This window comes from Rhinopithecus roxellana, chromosome 2 (genome assembly GCF_007565055.1).
Source record: "Rhinopithecus roxellana isolate Shanxi Qingling chromosome 2, ASM756505v1, whole genome shotgun sequence".
In the NCBI taxonomy this organism is placed as follows: Eukaryota; Metazoa; Chordata; class Mammalia; order Primates; family Cercopithecidae; genus Rhinopithecus; species Rhinopithecus roxellana.
In genome coordinates this window covers 83,722,178-83,747,689 of record NC_044550.1, presented here as the reverse complement: position 1 = coordinate 83,747,689, position 25,512 = coordinate 83,722,178, and the positions used below count along the sequence as shown (strand labels likewise).

Sequence of the window (25,512 nt, the reverse complement as noted above, 5' to 3'; positions counted from 1 at the left end):
ACATGGGATTGTTTTCATTGTCTGGTCAATATGACTGATACTCTTTGACTGGTGTGTGGTAGCATTCCTACAATGTCCACTTGAAATCAGCACTCCAAATGATAAAGAGAGGATTCCGTTTTTTAAACTAGCATCTTACATTTCTTCTAAATATCTAAAAGTAGCTACTCAAAAGTTATGGGCACATTTTCTTCTCAGTTCATTAGGGATGCTATTGAGTTACCAAACAAAATCTTTGTTTTCCAGCGTTCCGTTTTGCAATGGTGTGCAGTGGGTTATAGTGCACAACAAATCTCTTATGACAGGAGATAAACCCTTGAAAGTGATAGTTTCCGCTGGAAGTGTGGCAAGCCCTTAACTATTTCAGCATTTGTAGTGCTGTTATAATTATCATAATTGAATGTAAAAACCTTAAGATAATATAAATTGTTCATGCAGTTAAGCCGAAATGGAAAGCAGTGTCTTTTGTTTTTACAAAGGGGCAATAACATTTTTCTCTTTTTGCTACTGTTCAATATTGCTTCTAGCAGATTTTATCTCTCTGTTGTACAGAATGGTAATTTGCACCAAAGATGTCCAGTAGCTCCAGATTAAAATGTAATATAATACACGTAGAGCTTTATTGTTCCTTTAGGTTGTTGTTTTAAACTAAAGTGGAATATTTCCCTAAAGTCTTCAGCAAATGTGCACAATTTCGAACTAAATATGCTTAAGACTTATACCAGTGCTGCTGAAGAAACAGGTCTTATGGATCTGTCAAATTATTTTCATGCAATTGTTTCTGCAGCATTGTTTTTACTGGCAAATGTACAAGTCGATAGAAAAGGAAATAATTACCTATTTTCAGAATTGCTGATGCATGGAGCTAAAACAGACCAGTCTATGCGTCTTAGAGATTGTGACATTTTAAATTACCTGAACAATACCAGCAGCCATCTTTGCACATAATTAACACCTTGTCTAATTAATGTCAGATCTGGACAGAGTCATGCTGTATTTATGGTATATTATTTTATTTAAACTTGTTTTTGCCCTTATTGTGTTGCAAACTTTAGATTTGTATGCTGTTTTCCTAAGTGGAGCAACTTCTTTTTTTCCTTTTTTTTCTTTTTTTGTTTCCCTCCCCCTTCAAGTAATCAATGCACTGCTGAATGAGTTCATTTTAATGCACTCAATCATGCCTCTAATGTTCGTAGCTTACGGGCGCAAGCATCAGTAATGCAGGAATGTTATATGGCTTTAGTTTGGGCCATTTCATAAAATATTCATGGAATCAAAAATGTGCATCAAAATAGCGGCTGGGAGAATTACATTTATGTTCCTGCTTTTATGGCAGCTTCACATTTAAACCCATTTGTGTTAATATCTAGTCAATCTTCCTACTTTAAAAAAAAAACTAAAATGGGAGAGATCATATACATTCTCCTTTGCTTAATATTTGTTCTAGACATCTGCTGTGATACAACAAATATCTATAAACTTTCAGAGATGTTGTGCAGGGAAGAGGGTAAGCAACAATTTGGATAATACCCAACTATATAAAATCTTATTTTCTCTACATCGTGTTTGTCTTAACATCCTACCAAGCATTTTGCAGTTTACAACATTGTTTGGGTTTTGTTTGTATTTTTAAATAAATGGATGGATTTCTTGTCTGTGTGGGCTTTAGATAAAGTAAAACTCCCTTGTAGTAGTTTTATTTTGAGTGCTCGTTCCTTTAGTTGAAAAACTATGAATGCATGCCAAACTCCTCATTGTTTATATAGATGTCATATAATTGATGAACAAAACAAAACTAGGTTTAGGCTACTTCTATTCATACCTGGATACTCTTGTTTAATGCAGTTGTTCACAGTGTTCTCCTAAGATGTGTTTTCTGATCCTACTTCATATTATTGAAATAAATTTTGACTACTTAGGGTATTTGTGGAGGGCCATCCCCAGCCTCTCCAACAAAACATTTTGGCTCTATTTTCTTCCCTGGTTCACATGAAATGTTGGTGGACCATCTGGACTTTTGCTTGCTATAGAGCCATGCATGCAGGCCTTTAATTCAGCAGTCAGTATGTCTTCCTTACTGTGGTTACCACTGTGATCTGGGTACTCACAGTCATGATGAAGATTTGCGGGTGATTCCTGGTGCACCATGAGAAAACTCACTTCCCCTACCAAGACTTTAATACCTGTGAATAGTCCCCAGGCCTTCTTTTCTGTCCTGTTTTCTGTGAACTTTTATATTTGTGATACATTGGTAAAATTATTCCTCTTTTTGCTGTCCCTATTCGTTGATGGAAAATAATGTCAACACTTGATAATTCCAGAGGAGGACAGACCTTGGACACTTAAACACTTGTTCTTGTCCTTCTGAAAGATTGACATCAGAACCAAGTGAGATTTCTAGATCCTGTTGTGTTAAAGTTTATTTGGTGCCAAAAGGTAGACTAAATATGAACACTTTGTAGAAGTTATAAAGGAATGCTATGAACTGTGTGAGAAAATCTGATTCATTATCTACATTGATATTTATATTTCGCTTAGTAAAAATGATCACCATATTGAGGTCTTTTGTAATATTTCTCTCAGGTAAATTGAATTTAAAATTTTCAGTTAAAAGCAGTATGCATTATATCTTAATAAATGTCTAGTCTTAATTAATATCAGAACGATTACTCAGAAAACAAGATGATTTTAAAAATCCAGTTCACAGTTGGAAATAGAAATTGGATGGAAATCATATCACTGTTAATCATGCTTAAAGGGAAATGCTTGCATATTTAAATTATTACACTCTCTTCATAGCATGGGCATATCTTTTAATATTTTTAAATCAAATATTCTACTATATCATAATATATGCTTTAAATTCTGGCCAGCCTTTAGAAATTGCAGATAAGTCATTTGTGTGCTTGTGGTCATTTGGATCAAATCTTTGCTGGCTTATTTTCTTGCTGACTTATTTACTGCCACCAAATGCTTTTAGAAATGAATCCCTACATATGAGAAGGACTGGAAAACTGCTTCTGTGTAGTAGGGACCTCCATTTAAAATAGTACTAATCAGGACCCCACTGACCTCATCTGTGGGAAAATGGTGAAGCAGGGGGAAGTGAAACCATGAATAGTGAGATGAGGCCACAGGTGCCTGAGTCTAGGGTACCCATGGAATTCCAGAGCCCTGCACAAATGTCACTGCATGGCTTAGAAGAGAGCAGGGAATTCAGAAATAGCTGGTTATACAACCGCTTCTTCAGAAAGACCGATCAGAAGCACATCAGGGGCTCACATCTGTGCTTTTCTTAGAGGTGACCTATGATGGCCTGATCAAAGTCGGAGAATTGTAGAACTGGAAGAGACTAGGAATCATGCAAATTTGGTCATCATTTTTAACACAAGAGATTCATGTCCAGAGAATTTATCTCACTCTACCTAAGTTTCCTGGCTCTTTATTTGTTGACTAGTATCTGATGTGGTGGAACCAGTTGTGTGGGCTTTTGGTGACCTTGGGTTTAAATCCTAATCATCACTTATGATAAGTCTGGGGCATATACTTGAGTCATATAAACTTTGTGAGTCTCAGTATCCTCTTTAGTGGAAAAGCAACAATCATATATACTTCACCAGTTTTTGGAATGTTCAGCAAGTTAATGTGTAGGGGGGAGAAAAGTCCTGCATTTTGACTAGCACCTAATAGACCTTCAGGAAAGAGTAGGTCACTGTTCTCTTTTACCCAAGCATCTCAAGCTCCTACCTCAGGGAAGACTCCAAACAGACCCTTCTGAGAGCTGAACTTTGGCCAATAACCATGAGCTAAGTAGTACATTGATACTAGCCCTGCAGCTCTAGCAAAAAGCAAATCCAACTGAAAAGACTACTGTTATTTCTAACCATCCCAAGGTTGCCTTCTGAAGGCACCAGATGAAACCAGTGTCCTGAGGACCATCCTCATTTCACTCCTGCTTCGGCAGCCTTATCCAGAATACCTAACAGCAACCCAAGACCCAGTGACGTAACACAGAGGACATCTGGCTGATATGGAATATGAAGACACAGCCCCAGCCTTCACTCCACTCTTCCCACCTCCCATTTTGTCCTGATTTCTTCCACTTCTTCTTTTCCTACTTGACCCTCCCCTCACCTCCCCTTTCTGCCCCCATATAGATCAAATTTTGGAGATGGATATCAGTTCTCATTTGCTATTGACATCATTATACCTCATTTGCATCTAATTCTAATTGAGTTACCCAGAGCTTCATTTCCTTTATAATCCCTATCTATTCTGGAACTATCTGTTTTTCTCACAGTGTTCTATATCCCCCTTTCCCTACTTTACATGACCAAAAAGAAATACATGTCTGTACTTTATGAATAGATGGACACTAGATGAAAAAAGAAACGGAACTCTTGTATACATCTTTCCAGGGCTAGAGTGCTATACTTCATAGGCAGAAATACATAGGAAATGTAACACACAAATATGTCAATGTTCCATTCTAGTTTTTAAAAAATGAGGGTCGTGGGTATTTGGAGCAAGGTGTTTCTGGTAAGAGGTGCTACATGGGAGAGATGAAAAATTATGCCTGTTTTTCTGGAAGGTAAGAAAAAAGTGTCAGCTAGAAGTAAAGATAGATGAGAGCCGTGAACTTCAGCCTTGAGTATTTGTATCAATGTGAAAAAGGGACTGAGCATTATTTCTTAAATGACTTTCATTGTATATCCTGACGACAAAGTAAACATGCTTTGATGATGGAAGCTTTAGGAAATGCTAATAAGCAAACAGAAAAAAAAAATCAAGAAAAAGAAAACAGAAAATCAGAAAAGAAACCATCTGTTACCCATAATCCTACCTCCCAGATATAGCACTGATAATGCTTTCTAAATTTGTTTATGTTTCCTAATATATTTACTTATTATAAACACTTGTTCATGTAACAAGATAGGCTTGTATAAAATCATACCTATGGCCTGCAGTCTCCTATCATATGGAAGTTTCATAATATAAATTTATAAACTAGTCTGCAGTACACATTGCCCTTTCTGTATGTATCTTCGCTAACATTCCCCCCTGCATGGCTCAGCAAGGACTTAGACTATCCATGTTTCCTGAATTTTGCTTTTTTTTTTTTTTTTTTTTGAGATGGAATCTTGCTTTGTTGCCAGGCTGGAGTGCAGTGGCACGATCTCAGCTCACCACAATCTCCACCTCCTGGGTTCAAGCGATTCTCCTGCCTCAGCCTCCTGAGTAGCTGGGACTACAAGTGCGCACCACCACAGCCGGCTGATTTTTTGTATTTTTAGCAGAGACGGGGTTTCACCATGTTGGCCAGGCTGTCTCAAACTCCTGACATCGTGATCTACCCGCCTCAGCCTCTCAAAGTGCTGGGATTATAGGTGTGAGCCACTGTGCCTGGACTGTCCACTGAATTTTTACAGACTGTTTACTGATTACCCACCACCACTGGTTGCTTTTCTTTGAGAATACTATTCTTATTTCTATGTGCATTCTTTAATACTAATTCTGGTAACAAATTCAATGCAACAAATAGGAAGAAATTATATGCAATAGTCATGGAAGCAGCTCCAACCAACACTATTCAATGAAATTCATTTGAGGAAAGATATTGAGTCTAATATAACCTGCATAGGTTAATTTAATATGTCGTGATAATATTGTTACGGGGACTCAACTAGTTTTTGGTTTTTGTGGGAAGAGTAAGTTATACTTAATAAACATAATAAATTAGTGGCTATATTTCAGTTTGCCTGCTGGAGTTCTGAAGATATTATTGCTGTACCAACTGATCACATTAGCTGTGTTTCCTGAGCAGGTGCCCTGTAATGTATAATTGTACACACATGAATTCATTTCTCACAATAGTACCTTGAAAAGTTACACAGTAATCCTATTTTGCAGAAGAATAAAGTAAGGCACACAGAGGGCAGTAATTAGCCTGAGGCTAAACAAAAGCTGGGAAAGCTGGGATAGGAACAGGCCATCTGCTTGGAGCCCACATTCACTCTTAACCGCTATGGTTGGAGTGCTTAGATGTAAGTGTTCTTCGTATCAATTCCAATTATGTAACTCCAATACCAGAAAAGAGTATTTACATTTCAGGATATTGTGAGCATTCCCATGAGGAATTGAACAAGTAAAATACTAAATCCACTGTATGGAGCTGCAGACTCCTCTTCCAGAAATATGCTTGCTCATATTTTAAGGAAAGAAATTACTTACAGCTAATTTAGAGTTTTAGCTTGGAGAAGATATATTTTGGATTTTATTATAGGGTAAAATCCAAAACGGCAGTTAGTTACATTCTAATTATTCAAAGCTAAATAGAATATACAAAAACCTCGTTGGAAAGTCCAGTAAAACTTTGAGAAGCAGTTTAAGAAGCCATAATGTTTGAATTTGAAGTTTAAAATGGATGCATTCTTTTTTAAGAATGATGAAATTGGGAGGCTGAGGTGGGAGTATCGCTTGAGCTCAGGAGTTCAAGGCAGCAGTAAACTGTGATTGCACCATTACACTCCAGCCTGAGTGACAGAGTGAAAAGAAAAGAAAAAAAGAATGATGAAATTGCCATCTGTTGGGAAAGCAGTAGAGGATATTGGTTGATATTATCAGCTCTAGAGTCAGATTTCCTGGATGTTATAGCACTAGGCTTGCCATCTTGAGCAAAATTCTTAACCTTACTAAGTTTTGGCTTTCTATTCTGTAATAGGAAATCAGAACAGTCTCACTCCATTGGATTGTTTTGAAGATTAAATGAGAAATGCATATAAAGCACATAGCAGGATACATGGCATACATAATGTTAAAGAAATATTAGCCAATATGATGGTGATTAATAATCATTGCTGGCCTTTTACACCCTCTCTAAACATATGCAGCCCAGTAAATTTCTACTAGCCAGAGTACATCCCTCCCTCTTGCAGGTGTCTATCTGAAATTCATGCTGAAACTGAGGTCCAATTAGAGATAGCTCCTTTCCCAGTTTAATTCATCTTCAGCCTTAGAAATCCTTCACCATAATCCATGGTGTTTCTGCATTTAATAGTAAAGCTAAAATTTATGCAAAATTTCTGAAAACACATTCTGACCTCTGGTTTATACTTATGAATGGCTTTTATTCTTCAGGTCAGCTTCTGGAAGCTGCTGAGCATTATGAAGCATTCCATCAATTGACGCAGGGGCGGATATGGAAGGATGAGACAGGCCGCTCTCTCAACTTGTTGGCCTGTGAGAGTCTCCTGAGGACTTACAGATTACTCTCAGACAAAATGCTGCAAAATAAAGAATACAAACAGGCCATCAAAATTCTAATAAAAGCTTCTGAAATAGCCAAAGAAGGTGGGTGGAAAAGAACACTCTCACATTGTTTTCTTTAATGGGTAGACACTGGTTCTCCCAAGAGTGAAGTGAAAATCGTCAAGTGTTAGGGTGATTATTTCCTATGAAATGCAAAGACAAATGCCATCAATTTACTTTCAAATTTCACTGTAAAACAGAGGTGCCTTAGTGCTGACAACAAGAAATCCATTAGTTTCTTGAAAGCTTTATCTCCAAAATTACAATCCACTAGGGGTAGTGCTGTAAAACAAAGAACCTAAAGTGAGAAGGTAAGATCATCTGCAAAAGTTAAGCGTGTGTATGTGCAATGTGCATGTGTGTATGTGGTTGTATATTCCTTGGAGTCTTAGAGACCTTTCATTGTTTGCACATTCCCCATTGTCAGGTAACAAGGAAAATATGATATATATTTAGTTATTAGTAACAGGAAAATAGGACTGTAATATATTTTAGATCAGATGTGGCCTTTAGACCAGCAGCTTCAGCATGTTATAACAGCCAGGATCTCAGGTCCCACCCTAGACCTACTGCAGCAGGATCCCCAGGTTAGCAAGATACCCAGGTGATGTATATGCATACTTAAAGCAGTGAAAATGCTTCTATGAGAGCTGCTCATGTCTTTCATAGACTGTATCATTTCTGTACATATAAAATACAAAGAAAAAATTTGGAGCATATTCTTATAAGCTTTTAATTTGTGAAATGCAAGGATATTTTGTTACCATATAGTAATTTATTAATAAAGTAGCCTTTTCGTGAAGGAGAAAAAGATAAAAGTTATGCTCCTGAACTAAAGTGTATTAGCTCATGGATATATTTAATTGATTGGTTTATTAAATAATAGATGGCTTATTTAGAGTGAACAGGACTGATTTACTGGGTGTGATTTTAATTTGCTAAAGAGTAAAAATAAACAGCTTAGTCTCTCTGTAACTTCTTTCAATAATATTAGTCAACATACTCACAGGAAATCACCCCCTGAAAGATGTATCTCATTAAATAAACTACTTTTGTATAAATGGTCTAGTATCTTCCCCCAAAAGGGTAAACACATAGTTAGCTCTTACATCAATTTCAGCAGCAAACTTTAGTCACATGAAAAGTTACATGGAATTTCAATGAAAAGGAATGCATTGATTAGAAAAAGATATGTTACTTTAGGTTTACTTTGCTAAGTTTTAAGGTAGTTCACAAAGAAAGAAAAGTTCTTTGGGTCTCTGCCAACAGTCAGAGCCTGTCAAGCAGTCTTCTTTCAAAAAGCATCTCTTGCTTACCAAAGATCAGATCAGGAGAACAAGAGAAGACTTACTTCTTATGCTGTTATAGTTTTTAATATCTTTTAAAACCAATAAATATTTGTCCCCACATTTTTCTTCGAAGAAAATACATAGGTTAAAGGATTGCACAATACTTTTCAGAGCTCTTAGAAAGGGTAAATATTCTGGGACAAAGTATCCCGTTACTCTTGTCTCCTACTTTGATCAGGGAGCCTGAAGGAGCAAGCTGATGATTACCCAAATAAAGCATGCCCCTCACATTGGTTTACATAGTATTTAAGGGGTACTGACACCAACTGTCAGCCAACTCCTTTGTTAGGGTACATTGGTGTAATGCACAAATGTAGCATCAGCCAACACCTTTTACTTAACATAATGTTTTCAAGGTTCATCCATCATATAGGGCCAAATCACATTCCATTGCACGGTTATACCACATTTTCTTTATTCATTTATCAGTTGATGGACATATGAGTTGTTTCCACCTTTTGCCTATTATGAATAATGCTAGAATGAACATTTGTGTACAACTTTTCAAAGATCTTGATTGTATGCTTAGGAGTGGCATCACTGGGTTATATGACAACTGTGTTCAACTTATTGAGTAGCTGCCAGTTTTCCAAAGTGGCTTCACCATTTGACATTTCCTCTAGTAATATGTGAGGGTTTCAGTTTAGCCACTTCCTCACCAGCACTTGTTACTTTTATCTTCTTCATTATACTCATCCTAGTAGGTGTAATGTAGTATCTCACTGTGGATTTGATTTGCATTTCCCTGTTGGCCAGTAACATCGAGCGTTTATTTTCATGTGCGTCTTGGTCATTTGGATATCTTCTCTGCAGACATTTTTATTCAGATTCTTTGCCCAGTTAAAAAAATTTTTTTTTATTATTGAGTTTTAAGAATTCCGTGTATATTTTGTGTACCAGTCTTTCATCAAATATATGATTTGAAAATATTTTCTCCTGTTCTGTGGGTTTTATTTTCACTTTCTGATGGTATTCATTGAAGTACAAGTTTTTAATTTTGATAAAGTTCAGTTCATCTAGTTTTTCTTTTGCTGTTCTTGCTTCTCATATCATCACTAAGAAGGCTTTGACCAGTACAAGGTCACAATGATTTACTCCTACGCTTTAAGAGTTTTATAGTTTTAACTATATTTAAGCTTATGATCTATTTTCAAGTGTGTGTGTGTGTGTGCGCGCGCACGCAAATGTGGTGTGAGGAGGGTACATCTTCATATTTTGAAAGTGGATATCCAATTGTACTAGTAATACTTGTTGGAAACATTATTCTTTTCTCAATACATTATAATGACACCCCATATAAAATCATTTGACCATAAATGTGAAGATTGTTTCTGGATTCTCAATTCTATTGCCTTGATCTCTCTTGTCTAACTTACAACTGTAAGAATACATAGATTTTATTGCTTTAGTTTTGTAGTAAGTTTTGAAATTGGGAAATGTGTGTTGTAATATTGCTCTTTTTCAAGTTTGCTTTGGTTGTTTTCATCACTTGCATTTCCATGTGAATTTTAGGATCAGCTTGTCAATTTCTGCAGAAAGGGGAGCTGGGATTTTGATAGGAATTGCATGGAATCTGTCAATCAATTTGGGGAATATTGCCATCTTAACACTAAGTTTTTCAATCCATGAATATGGGCTATCTGTCCATTCATTTACATATTCTTTAATTTCTTTCAATGATGTTTTATAGTTGTCAGTGTACATGTACTGCCTTCTTTTGTTGAATTTATTTTTAATATTTTATTCTTTTGATGCTATTGCAAATGGAATTGTTTCTTAATTTCATTTTCAGATTGTTCATAACCTGTATGTAGAAATAAAACTGACTTTTCTATATTGATCTTATAGCTTTCAACCTTGTTAAACTCATTTATTAGCTTTGATAGTTTGTTATGGATTCTTTAGGATTTTCTGTATATAAGACTATGGTATCTGCAAATAAAGTTTTGCTACTTCCTTTCTATCTGTGTGCCTTATCTTTTTCTTGCCTAATTTATCTGACTAGAACCTCTAGTGCAACAGTTTTAAACAGAAGTATATTTACTGAGGGTTTTTTGTAGATGCTCTTTACTACGTTGAGAAAATTCCCTTTGTATTCCAAGTTTGTTGAGGGTTTTTAACATGAAAGGGGGTTGGATTTTGCAAAATGCTTTTTTCCTACCTCTATTGAGAAGGTCATATGATTTTGTCTTTTATGCTATTAATATGGTATATTATACTGATTGGTTGGCATATGTTGAACCAACCTTGCATCGCTGGGCTAAATTCCACTTGATCGTGGTGTATAATCCTTCTTATATGTTACTGATTTTGCTTTGCTAGTAATTTTGTTAAGGATTTTTGTGTCTATGTTCCTAGGGGACAAGAGTTTATAGTTTTCTTTTCTTGTAATGTCTTTGTCTGGTTTGATGTCAAAATAATACTGGCCTCATAGAATGATTTGGGAGGTGTTTTCTCTTAATTGCTTAAAAAGTTTGTAAAAGATTGATGTTAATTCTTAAAATATTTTTTAAAAATTCACCAGTGAAGTCATCTGTGCCTGACTAGCCTTTTCTTCAGATAAGTTTTTAAATTACTAATTCAGTTACTTTACTTATTATGAATTTATTCAGAGTTTTGATTTTTTCTTGAGTCAATTTCAGTAGTTTGTGTCTTTCCAGGAATTTGTCTATTTCATCTAGTTTATCTAACTTGTTAGTATGTAATTATCCACAAAATTCTCTTATAATCCTTTTTATTTCTGTAAGGTCTGTAGTTATTTACCTTTTTTCTTTCTTGATTTTAATAATTTAAGGATTTCTTCTTTTTCTTTTCTTTTTTGGTCTAACTAAACGTTTGTTAATTTTGTTGACTTTTTCAAAGAATCATTTTTTGTTGTGTTGATTTTCACTATGGGTTTTCTGTTCTTTATTTTATTCATTTCCACTCAAGTCTTTCCTATTTCCTTCCCTCCATTTGATTTGAATGTAGTTGTATCCTCTTTTGCTAGTTTTATAAGATGGAAAGGACTTTCTTATTTTTAAATATAGACATTTATAGCTATAAATTTCTCTCTGTGCACATCTTAGTTTTATCCTACAAATTTTGGTTTGTTGTGTTTCCATTTTCATCCATTTCAGAATATTTTTTGGTTTACCTTGTGATCTTCTTTGACCCACTGTTCATTTAGGAGCATCTTTAATTTCCACATAGATGCAAGTTTCCCAAATTTAATTTTATTATGTATTTTTAATTTCACATTATTGTGAATACTACCTTTTCAATGGAGTCTACTCTGATAACCATATTTAATATTGAGACCTGCTTTGTCCTCTGGACCCCCACTTGGCTCTCCCAATTCCCCTTACCCTGCTCTATTTTCCCCCTAGAACACTTGTTAGCATACACCTTACATAATTATTCTTTATTATTTATTTTCTCTCTCTTTATGTCTCTGTCCTCTAAAACATCAGTTTTGATGTGTCACTCAATTTTAGTAGTGCCAAGATTTTAGACCTAACCTTTTCTTTTTGGTTGTTGTTAATCCTATTCTTACCAACATTTTTCTCTGTTATGTTATTGCTTTCACTTTATCTTAACTTTGTCTCTATTAGTGAATAAGAAAAGTTCTCATGTTTAAATATTATTTAAAAACTAATATTTGGTGTTTCCAAACTGTATCAGTAGCAATAGATGTTTTCCTTCCTTTCTCCTCTTTGCTGAGCTTCCACTCACATAAAATTAGATGCAGATGATGGTGCTATATCAGCCCAGCCAGTTGCTAGTGCTTTAACACAGTTACACCACTTGACACAGAAAATACATACCACATACAGCCAACTTTTAACTCTCTAATAAGTAGTTTCCTGTCATAGCCTCTTTCTTCTATTTTGTCTTTCCCTTACTAGTCCCAGAACCCATAATCCTATACCAGAGAAAAAGTTAGGGCCCAGCTGAATTTTAAGAGTTAAAATCCCCCTTACTGGATCACTGGTATCATCAACTCTGCTAAAATGAGATCTTGAAGGGATAATTCTCTGCAATCAGGGAAATAGCTAAAGAAGAAAAAATACTGTCACTGGCATTTGCCATCCTATTTCCTTGAAGTCTTCAAAGAGCTGCTGCATCAGCAGTCGTTATTTGATGAGTGGTGTGAGTGAATGCAGCATGAAATATTGTTCCTGCTGACATCCTTCATGGTTGGAATATAGAGCTCAGAAATCTAAGGATACTTCCTGTATTCATCTATTTTGCATTTCTATAAAGGAATATCTGAGGGTGGGTAATTTACAAAGAAAAGAGTTTTTATTTAAACTTAAACTCCACAGACTGTACAAGCATGGTGCCAGCATCTCCTTCTGGGGAGGGCTTCAGGAAGTTTCCAATCATGGCAGAAGGTAAAGGGGAGCAGGCATGTCATGTGGCGAGAGAAGGAGCAAGAGAGATGGTAGGCTTTTTAAAGCAATCAGCTGTCATGTAGACTAATAGAGCAAGAGCTCACTCGTTACCATGAGGATGGCACCAAGACATTCATGAGGGATCTGCCCCCATGACAGACACCTTCCACAGGCACCACTTCCAACATTGGGGATCACATTTCTACGTGAGATTTGGAGAGGACAAACATCAAAACCATATCACTTACTTTCCAAAGACCAAAAGCAAAGGTTAGATCACTCAGTGTTTGCATTAGCTAGGAGTTAGTCACATTGGAAGCCAATGTTATATTTAATACACTAAATATAAGCAAGTTATATGTTTGCCAAATGGTATGAGGTATGTCATGTTGAACCACGTTATATCTTCACACATTTTGCTTTTGGAAAGCAGTGGTTAATTCCTGAAATAAAATTAGTAAGATACTGCAGGAATTAGAAAGGCTAACTTTCTTGCAAAAAAAAAAAAAAAAAAAGATGATGAAAAGCATTACCAGTGATTAGTAAAGAAAACTGTGTGGATTTCAAAATACGCATGGAATTTTCTACCAGGAAACTAAACTATCAGTTACTCTCACCTATGCTTTAATCAATAGCTCTTAAACAGAGCATAATCAAATAAAAATTCATTAATTTGCGAATTATCTGCAGTTAGAAACTTAGTTGAATGACAGTCCATGTGATTGAGTATGAATGTTTGTGCACCATTTAAGGTTGTTATCCTTTATCAGTTGTTTTATGTATGTAGTAGCAGCTATGCTAGATGACCATATGCCTTTACATGTTGGACTAGTATAAAAATTATACATGAATGTCAACATGATAATATTAGGCTGTGTTTATAAAGAGAAGCCCCTTTATAAACTAAATATAAACAAGTTGTATATTTGCCAAATGGTATGAAGTATATCACGTACGAGGTATATAATTATATTGTTAATGCATCTTACTCTAATATCTATGATCCAGGTAAATTGTGTTTACATCAGCCTTTTTTTTTTCAGTATACAGCTAGGTTGTGGGGATTATTGATAAAACTACATACTTTAAAAAATAATAAGTTTCTGCTGTCTTGAAAAGCAAAGATTCTGTTTGTTGTAGTAAATCAATTTCTTGAATGCTTGGTAATTTTTTTACATCTTCACTTCAGGAAGTGACAAAAAGATGGAAGGGGAAGCCTCTTACTACTTGGGCTTAGCACACTTAGCTGCTGAGGAATATGAAACTGCATTAACAGTAAGCTAAACTTTTCATCACTACCATTTTTAATTTTTATTTTAGTATATTTATTTTATTTTATTATATATTATTACAAAGCCAACAGAAATGAGTTAGGCCTGACATAGCTGTGCCTTTTTACTGAGGTTAAAGCAGAATAGCAATCTGCTAGAAGCATTTTAAAAATTGGTTTTATTGTTTATTGAAGGTACAGTGGTATATAATCAATTACTATGAAGTACTTTGGGATATGTGAAAGTTAAATAAATGGAGTAATACGGCCCTCTATATGCCCATATCAACAAGGACAAGAGGAAATAGGTTTAAGTGATGGTAAAAAGTAAATAACAAAAAAGAAATTACAGTCATGTTATAATATGATTTGGGAAATTTTGCACGCACAAAAATGTGGTTATTAAGCAATAGAGTGAGCTGCCTTGATGTAGCTCTTCAGTGCAGGTAGTGGGGAGGCAACAGAGGTGGATGGAGGTGGGTGTTAGTCCCAGTCTGAGAAGTAGCCTGCTCTATAATCAAATCACTGTTCAGCTATTTTGCAACCAGGTTTTGTTTGGCTAAAAACAAACAAACAACTAAAAATGTCAAGAGTGATCTTTCCTGAATTATAACTGAAGTCATTGTTTCTTCTTCTCTTACCTCTATTATGTATTTAAAGTATTTCACCTACATCTCTTGTAATAATCCAATTTGATACACAATATTGGATTTTTAGCTTTTGGGATCTTCTTTGTTCCTTTAGATATTTTTTGCTAAGTAGAATTACTATATTTGGGCTAGATATTTTCCTCTAGCCCCCTTATAATTGGATATCATAGAAAACCTAGGTTTTCCTAGATGACTCTTACGCTTAATATTTTTTAGTTAATGATTAGCATTCAGCAAAGATTTGTTTCTGATACCTTGGGGAGCACAGAGACCAACAGGATGCACACTTCCTTTTAGGAGTTAATTTAATGAGGGCAAACAACTTGCAGGCATAACCACAATTCGAAGTAGGATGAACAGGGGCTTTTTAAGTGCAGAGGGAGGAGTGGTTGGTTCCAATACTGAAGACCAAGGAAGCTGCACCAAAAAAAAGTTTTTGAAAGACAGGATTTACACATGTAGAAAACATCAGAGTCCACAATGATAGAACACTAGATATACACGTGTGCACACATGTGTATACACTCAACATGGATGTACTCAGTGTGTTGGGAAGCAAGAACTTAGGTGGAAGATGAGATTCAGTTGGAGGTCAAGTTGGAAAATTAGGTGAAAACTAGCTCATAGATATTCCTTCTCTCTCAGGTAATGCAAGCACAAAATAAATTCAAACAATACAATAAAATTCACAATGAAAACTAAATTTTCTTTCTCTCCCTGTATTCAGTCTCACAGTTCTTTTCTCAGAGACAAACACAGTTACACATTTCTGGCTTATCTTTCCAAAAATATTCTATATATTCAAATATCTATAAAGTGCATATATGTGTTTCTTTTGTGTTATTTAGAAAATTGTTGCATTTTATATGCACTGTTCTGCACCTTTCTTCCATACTGATGCATAAAGGCATGCCTAGTTTTATTATTTTAATTTTTCCAGCTTTATTGAGGTATGATTGGCAGATAAACATTGCATATATTTAAGATGTATGATGTGACGTTTTGATATATCTGTATATTGGGAAATTATTTCCCCAATCAAACTAGTTGGCCTGTCCATCACCTCCCATATTAACCTCTTTTGTATGTGTGTGAGGACATGTAAGATCTAGTGTCAGTAAACTTCAAATATATAATACACCATTATTAACTATAGACAAGTTTCGTTGTATTTATTTATAATTTCAACTTTTAGATTTGGGGGTACATGTGCAGATTTGTTGTCTGAGTATGTTTTGTGATGCCGAGGTTTGTGGTATGATTGATCCCTGTCACCCAGGTAGTGAGCATAGTACCTGATAGTTTTTCAGCCATTGCCCTCTAGTTGTCTATTGTTCTCGTCTTTATGTCCATGAGTACCCAAGGTTTATCTCCCACTAATAAGTGAGAACATGTGGTATTTGATTTTCTATTCCTGTGTTAATTTGGACAAACCTTATCTTAAGGGGTCTACATGATATCCCGTTGTGTGACTGTGCCATAATGGATTCAAACATCTTCTACCGCTGGGCATTAAGGTTGTTTCTCATAACTTTTATTGTAAAGGATGTGGCAGTGAACAGTTTCATCAGATGTTACAAATTTATCCATGAATGGATTAATAGAGGTGGAAATGCTGGTGTATCCTATTCCTAGTGGTATAGGATAGTCTAGTAATCAGTACTTTGAAGAAAGAATATTTGACATCCAAGGGATGAATTACTTTACTTGAAACTGTTACTCCTTTCAGAAAAGTATTGAAATCGTTTCTCTGAAAGTATATGTGAAGCTTTAGTCCCTACAGCCTATTAACTGTGTGACACTGGGCAAGCCCCTTACACTCTTTAAGTTTCAATTGCCCCATCTATCCAGTGGGAGTAATAACTATATTTATTTCATAAAGGGTAGTGAGTTAAATGCTACTCCCCTCAAAAAAAAAAAAAAAAAAAAAAAATCCACTTCCTAATCCCTGGAACCTGTGAATGCAGAGGTAACTAAGTTAAAGATCTCGAGATGAAGTGATCATCCTGGATTATCTAGGTGGACTCTAAATATGAAGACAAACATCCTTATAAGAAAAAGGCAGAAGATTTGAAACAGAAGACAGGAAGCCACATGCTCAGAGGAAAAGACCATATGAAGACAAGGGCAGATAGTGCAGTGATACAGTCACAAGTCAAGAAATCCCTGGAACCGCCAGGAGATAGAAGAGGCAAGGAAGGATCCTCTCCCAGAGGCTTCAAAAAGATCACAGCCCTGCTGATGCCTTGATTTCAGACTTCTAGCCTTCAAAGCTAGCAAAGAATACATTTCTATTATTTTAAGTCATTTAGTTTGTGGTAATTTTTATGTCAGCCCTAGGGAACTAATACACAGGGTGATAATAAGAGATAATTTATGTAAAGTTTTAAAAGACCGTCTCTCTGGTTTATAATAAAACTTCGATAATTACTGGTTTTTATTATTTTTTCACTAATCTAAGTCTCTGGACTTGAGCAGTAGTAGTAAAGATGGAGGGAACTAGACAGATTCAAAAGTTATAAAGGACTTGGTAACAGGCTAAGTATAGGAGGTGAGGGAAACAGAGGTGCAAAGATGGGCCGTGAATTCCTGGCTGTGGAACTGGACGGATGCTGGTGTTGTTTACGGGGGTAGGGAATGTGAAAGGCTTGTGGGGAAATGGAGAGTTCAGTTTTGGATACATAGAATTGCAGGAGTTTTAAAAATATTCAAGGAGAGTTCAAGTAGACAGTTAAATATGAGGGTCTGGAGCTTAAAAGGAAGTCTAGAGTGGAAATATTATATGTGAAAGTTAATTTTATGCGTCAGCTTGGCTGGGTCATGGGATGCCCAGATAGCTGGCTAAACATTTCTGGGTATGTCTCCAAGGGTGTTTCTAGAGAAGATTAGCATTTGAATCGGTGGTTTGAGGAAAGCAGATGGCCTTCCCCTACGTGGATGGGCATGGGCATCATTTAATCCATTGCGGGCTTCAGTAGAACAAAAAGGCAGAGGAAGGGCAAATTTACTTGACCAGACTGTTTGAGCAGAGACATTGATCTTCCACTGTCAGCTTTGATGGTTCTCAGGTCTTCGGACCCCATCTGAATCTACATCACTGGCTCACCAGATTGCAGGTCTTCAAACTACAGCACCAGCTCTCCTGGGTATGCAGTTTACAGACAGCAGATAGTGGGATTTCTCAGTCTCTATAATCATGGCAGCCAGTACCTTACAATAAGTGACAAATATCTCTCTCTGTATATATGTGTGTGTGTGTGTGTGTGTGTGTGTATATATATATATATATAAAACTTCCTGAAGTGAAGATGCAAAAAAATTACCAAGCATTCAAGAAATTGATTTACTACAACAAACAGAATCCTTGCTTTTCAAGACAGTAGAAAATTATTATTTTTTAAAGTATGCAGTTTTATCAATAATCCCCACAACCTAGCTGTATACTGAAAAAAAGGCTGCTGTAAACACAATTTACCTGGATCATAGATATTAGAGTAAGATGCATTAACAATATAGTTATATACCTCATACATGACATACCTCATACCATTTGGCAAATATATAACTTGTTTATATTTAGTTTATAAATGGGCTTCCCTTTATAAACACAGCCTAATATCATGTTGACATTCATGTATAATTTTTATACTAGTCCAACATGTAAAGGCATATGGTCATCTAGCATAGCTGCTACTACATACATAAAACAACTGATAATGGATAACAACCTTAAATGGTGCACAAACATTCATACTCAATCACATGGACTGTCATTCAACTAAGTTTCTAACTGCAGATAATTCGCAAATTAATGAATTTTTATTTTGATTATGTTCTGTTTAAGAGCTATTGATTAAAGCGTAGGTGAGAATAACTGACAGAGCTTAGTTTCCTGGTAGAAAATTCCATGTGTATTTTGAAATCCACACACTTTTCTTTACTAATCACTGGTAATGCTTTTCATCTTTTTTTTTTTTTTTTTTTTTTTTTTTTTTTTTTTTTTTTTTTTTTTTTTTGCAAGAAAGTTAGTCTTTCTAATTCCTGCCTTCTTTTCTCTTTCAGGTCAATAAATCTTGACTCTTTCAGCAGTCTTATCTCTACTTTGCACAACCCATTCCTCTGAAAAATTATAACTGTTATGTGCATAATAGAACCCAGTAGGGGTAACGCTGGTTTGAGAAAAGGGAGTAACAAATGGGCTATGCCAGAATTCATAGTCTGGGAAAGGCAAGGCAAGCAAATACACTTGCATTGATCATTTTTTAAGTTTTCTTACACTGAATGTAAGAAATTCTTGAAAATTGTATGTGAGAAGAAAAAAATGTAAATAAAAAATAATAAACAAGAGGGAAAGGAAATGAGAATGGAGAAGCTAAGGCAAAGGAGGAATCAAGAGAGAGGCTGTCTGAGACTCAGTGTTCCTTTGGGTCCTTTCGGTGTTATTTCCAATACTTTAGGTCTAGAGTTCTGAATGTCTGCAGGATATAATAATAGGATGAATCTTTCTGATGGACACCACATTTATTCTATCTGTAGTGTAAATCAGTCTGTCTACAAGAGCAATGGTTTCTTCATATCTGCATTCTCACTCTTCCCTATCATCTCTTGGCTGCATGTAGATGACAGTTGGGGCCAGTTTAATATGACATCATGATATTAGAGTTTCCTGGAATGCATATGGATGCCCACATCTGCCAGCAAATCTTTGATCATTAGACATTTGCATGAAGTAAAGGCAGTAAATACTAGCATTTCTCAGATAAGGTACCCTCAAAATGCTTTTTAGAGAGTACATTTATTAACCCTTTGGAATCAGAGGACAACAGCATCATTAAATGATGGGCTCTAAAATCAAACTCATCGAGGATGGAATCCCAGACCCGCTACCACCTCACCATGTGACATTGAACAAGTGACTGATTCAACCTTTCTGAACATTAGTTTCCTCTTCTGTAAGACAGGGATAATCCTACTCTGTAACTCAGCACAGCCTTGTGAGAATTAAGTAAGAATATGTGTCTAAAATTTGTAGCATGGGGCCTAACATGCAGATAACTAAACTATTATGTTACCATTAATATACATAAAAGAATTTTTTTTCAAAGTGCTAGATGATCATACAGCTACAAAATCACAATGTCTGGCTTCTGCTCTAGACCTACGGTATTCTCAAACCCCTAATTAGCATAGGAGCAAATGTTAAATGTGTTGGTAAAGTCTACACAGTTAAAAGTATTTGAAGGAGAAGTTGATGTACATAGATTACATGATAAAGAGCATTTCAATGGAATACAGGTCAAGTCATACATACCAATGGCATTCTAATTATAAGTGGCCAAATATGTGAAATGGCAGTCAGTTTGGATGTACAATGTTCATATCAGAGGTAACTGTGGTACAGAAAGAGCATGTGAGCCTTGGAGCTGGAAGATGTGGATTTTAGTCCTGTCTGCCATGCACTAGCTGTGTGACCTTAGGTTAGTCACTTAACTTCTTGGAAGCTCAGTTTCATTTGTAAAATAACAATCCTAATGGCAGCTTCGCTGTGTCTTTGTGAAGACGAAAATTTAAAAATATATGTTTACTTTTTAAATTATAAGCAGTTCTCAAATGTAAGGTACCATTATCAGTACAGATTGATGTAACTACTACTGGATAGTACAGCAATGATACTGTGGTAGGTAGTATTTAGTGAGTATGCATTCAAAGTCTCTACTTCATTCTTATTCTTAATTGTAATTTACTATTTATCATATGTAAATTACATAGTACCTAAATTTATCTTTGTATTGGCGCATATTTTTATATAATGGAAAGAAGATAAGCCAACATTTTTTGAAAAATGTTTTATTATTAATTTATTAATAACTTTTCTTTGAGTTAAAAATATGACATTTATTTTTTTAAAATTGAGTTATTTCTTTCTTTAAACATCAGAGCTACTCATTGCCCATTAAACAGAAGTTGTCTTTACTCACTAGTTAGAAATCCTTACCTAAAATTTACCCTTCCATCCTTGGTTTAATGGTCTGGGTAACCGAGGGGAGCTCAGATGCCGCCAGAGAGGAAATCATGGCCCCTTCTCCCAGAGGATGGCTGGTTATCATTATACATAACATGAAGACAAGCCTGCTTGCAGCCAGTTTGCCTCCTGGTCATGTGTAGTTCATCACCAGCTTCTGAGGCATGCTAAAGAGGGCTTGCCACTCGGCTTGAGATGATTCAGGTGTAGGCTCAGCAGTCTCAGCAGTCATTTTCCTGCTTTACATCAGAGTTTTCATCTGCTTTATCCTTTTGTCCTGTGGCCCACAGGCAGTCTCCTTCTTGGGGAATCTAAAAGGGGCAGCTGTTACAGACCCCACTTCCCCCAGTAGTTGCAGCTCAGATCTCTTTCTATTTAGCTTTACCCTCCACACATATGCTCACACTTCTACCAGCAGACAAACAATACCTACTTTATTTTCATTTCACACTTTTTGCCAAGTGATATTCAAAATATTCAGTTTCTGATAAGCAAAAGAAAGGATTTTTTTAAACCAACATTAAAAGGAAATAATATTTTCTAATTTTAAAATACATATTTATTTACAAATTGTATAGAAAATGTCTTATTCAGAATCATTATACAATAACTTAAGGCATAGTGTAAACATATATTCCATATCTGATCTTGTTTTGAATAGTTACTTGGAAAACAGCATTTTAGGTAGTTTATAAAAGTATGTTTTAATACTTGGGGAATTACGAAAACTTAAAATGTTTTACTAATAATTTTGTGATTGTTATTTTAATACTTAAAGTTGTGTCCTTTCTGAAACATTGAAACAGGTAACTTTATGGTACTAATGTAAGATAGTTTCTGTAGTGAAGATGACGGAATAGAATCTTAGTAAATTGAATGTTTTTTCATTTCCTCATCAATGGGGAGTTTCTCTTTAAATCATTTTTAATTTAATTTTCTAAAATGTCTAATATTTTTAATAATGTTACGGCTTAGGAAAACATGCATCTTTTTCTTTTCTTTACCATGATTATAGTATTTGTCATATAAATTACAGTATTTATCATTTAAATGACAGAAGCATTGTAGAAAATCAGAAAGCTCAAAAAAGTTAAAATATTTATTTTTTGAAACAAATCTGTACAGTAACAACTTACAATTTACAAACTTTCCTACAAATAAAGAAATGTTTAATGTCAGGAAAGAAAGTCTGTGGCCTAATTTAATATAAATACAAATTTTCTAGTAATAAAATTGATTTTTTTTAAAATGTGAAAGCTGCTTTTAGTTTCCCTTGAGATCTAGAATACCACTTAGGCCAAAACTTCATCATTATTTTACTTACTCATTTTTTAAAAAGTACTGCTACAGTAGATCTTTACAAAGCTGAAGTTTTTGTATCTAGGTATTCACATTTTAAGAAACAGTGCAAAACTTTCTGATACTGTTTGTGAGAGAAGAAGGAAGGAAAGGATAAAATTTTTTATTTAGTGCCTCCTAAGAGGATGAGGTTCAAAAATCTGAAAATTGAGTATTCTAATCAACTATACTGAATAGTGACATATGGAACATAATGTATGTATACTCCTTAAAGTTCAAGGCCTAGCATATGAAAATGTTCGCTAGAGCAATAAAGCAACCTGCATAGTTCATCACCAGGCTAATGGTATGACAGACCTAGAGGCAATGGCACAGCTGTTAGCACTCGCTGATCTAGAGGCTGTGAAAGAAGAAGAGGCATTACACCTGGAAAAACCCAGCGATGATTATAGGATTAGATGTGTTAAACAGGAATAAATATGTGGATCATACTTCCTCACTACAAATTTAGCCAAAATATACATAATTCCTCTAAGAGAGGAAAGGGGTAACTTCAGAAAGAAAAAATGTAATCAAATATATTAAAACTTATCCAAAACATTCTCAAAGATGTCTTTGGTATAATTATGGATCTACAATTAACAGTAATATTGCATTTAGAAATTATACAGTATAATTGGTGCACAATAAAAATAACATATACTAGGATTTAAAAATAACATTAATACCATACTCCTAATATTCAATCCACATTCTTGTAAAAAACTGTTTTACCCGGTAATTTCAACTTTCTCCCTTAATCAGCACATAAGTTTCGTTAATAACTAATAAAATGAATTTAAGATTAAATCTCCATTTTTTCCCATGACTGTCCTCTGTTGACCCTTATTTATTTGTTTGTTTATTTGTTTGAGATGGAGTCTCACTCTGTCGCCCAGGCTGGAGTGCAGTGGCGAAATCTCTGCTCACTGCAACCTCCACCTCCCGGGTTCAAGCTATTCTCCTGCCTCAGCCTCCAAAATAGCTGGGATTACAAGCGTATACCACCATGCCCAGCTGACTTTTGTATTTTTGTATTTTTAGGTTTTGCCGTGTTGGCCAGGCTGGTTTTGAACTCCTGACCTCAAGTGATTCACCTGCCTCAGCCTCCCAAAGTGCTGCTTGTATTATAGGCACGAGCCACTGTGCCTGGCTAATTTTTGTATTTTTAATAGAGACAGGGTTTTACCATATTGGCCAGGCTGGTCTTGAACTCCTGACCTCAAATGATTCACCCACCTCGACCTCCCAAAGTGCTGCTGGGATTACAGGCATGATCTACCTTGCCCGGCCCCTTATTTATTGTTTTTAATGATGAAGATGATAGCTGAGAATAGAGAAAGGGAGAGAAGATAAAGAAACCACAAAATGGCATTTGGCACCTGAACGATCAAGGGTGGATTGTATAGATGTGTGTTACAGCTTTCTTTTGTGAGCATTTCACGGGAGGAGTTTAATATTCTTTTGCACAAAAGCATGACTTTGAGGCAAAACATTAGACAGTTAGAAATCCAAATAGTGTGAAAGGTTGGCAAGGACGTGAGATTACAAGAACTGCAGTTAGGAGGATAAGCTGGTGTGGCCATCATTCCTAGAGTGATGGTGTGAGTGAAATTCTGTATGTGATTTCCTGGTGGCACACCAGCCCACTCCTGGGAATATCTGTCCCAGAAAAACTCTTTAGGGACACATTAGAGAGGGCTTATGGAGAGGAAAGGGAGTAAGAGTGAGGAGGGAGGATGAAGGAGAAAAATTTATTAAGAACAATTGAGGGGCACACACAGACCAATGATAAAAGTGTGCCCTGCTCTAGGGAACGTGGCTAACTCGATTCTATATGCCAGAGTTTCCAAATAAATAAATAACGTGAAATAACTTGGTCACAAAATATTTTTTATTGCAATCTGAATGTGTCACATAGTTCTTGCTCAAATACACATTTTTGGACATTTCATAAAAACTTACAAGGCATTCTTTGAGTTTTTACAAAACCACGGGCAGCAATAGGTGAACGCTTTTGCACTGTTGAACTCACTACCTTGATAACTTGGTTCAGGTTTTCCCAGAAGCTGACTGTGAGACATGGAATTGAGTACATGTGGCTTATTTGGGAGGGATTCTGTCAGTCAAGGAGTCAGGCAAAAGAAGGAAGCCAACAAAGGTGTATTGCCAAGCCAGTTACTACTGTGGGCAAATGGATCAGTCTTGCTTGGATGCTCTAGGAAACAGTGTAGAGAAAAATCAGTTATCCCAGGGGAGAGATGAGGGAGCTGGTGTATTTATCTACCAGTTCCCACCATTCATTGGTTAAGAGTTGCTTCCAGGAACACCAAAATTCCCTGGAATTCCAGTTTACCATGAGCCCACCCATCAAACAGAAGATCCCAGGTGCTGGCCTGGGCAGCCCTTGGCCACTCTGTCACTGACAGAATGCAAGTCACTTAGTTTGTGGGCTTCCTTTTCTGTATCCGAAAAATAGGAATGATAAAGTTGCTGTGGCAATTAAATAAGTTAAAGAAGTAATGTGCCTGGCACTCAGTAAGCATTCAGTAAATGGTAAGCTTTGTTTTAAGGTTTAAATTTTGCACATCTTTTGACTCAAGAGTTGCTCATTTTGGAATTTACCTAAGGGAAATAATTAGTAATGTGTACAAATATTGAGCTGTAATATTGTTCATAAAATCATTAATATATACAGAGATTTGGCTATAACCTCTGTATACAATGCTATAAATGCTGTTTGGAATGGCGAAAAATTCGGAAAAAAAGTAAATGTAAAGTAATATCACATTGAATAAATCATTGTTGGGTATCCTGTGCTGAAATACAATGCAGCCAATAAAGCTTACAAAATGAATAAACGTTTTATAACAATGAAAGTATTACTGATGTGTCAAACAAAAATTCAGGTTATAAAACAGTGTACATTATGACTCTACTTATGTATAAATACATATATATGTAGTGCATAAATAATATATGAAAATGCTAGAACTACCGAACTGTTTTTGGTGGTTATCTGTAGAAGCTGGAATAATGAATGACTTTAATTTTTCTATTTTGGGGAAACATTGGGATCTGTATTCTCAACATTTTCTACAATTAACACATATTGATTTTGTAATAAAAAAATAAAAGAAAAACTGCTTAAAAAGTAAACTATTGTATCTTTCCATTCCATTAAAATTTAAAGATTTTA

General features: G+C 35.5%; 1 protein-coding gene across 1 annotated transcript in view; it reads left to right on the top strand.

The window, feature by feature from the left end:
• Nucleotides 1-25,512, top strand: part of TTC29 (tetratricopeptide repeat domain 29) — a 270,197-nt gene that overhangs the window by 60,130 nt on the left and 184,555 nt on the right. Inside the window, 2 exon segments of the mRNA XM_030917105.1 lie at nt 7,138-7,350; nt 14,223-14,308. Of these exon segments, the coding sequence (XP_030772965.1) occupies nt 7,138-7,350; nt 14,223-14,308 (299 nt within the window).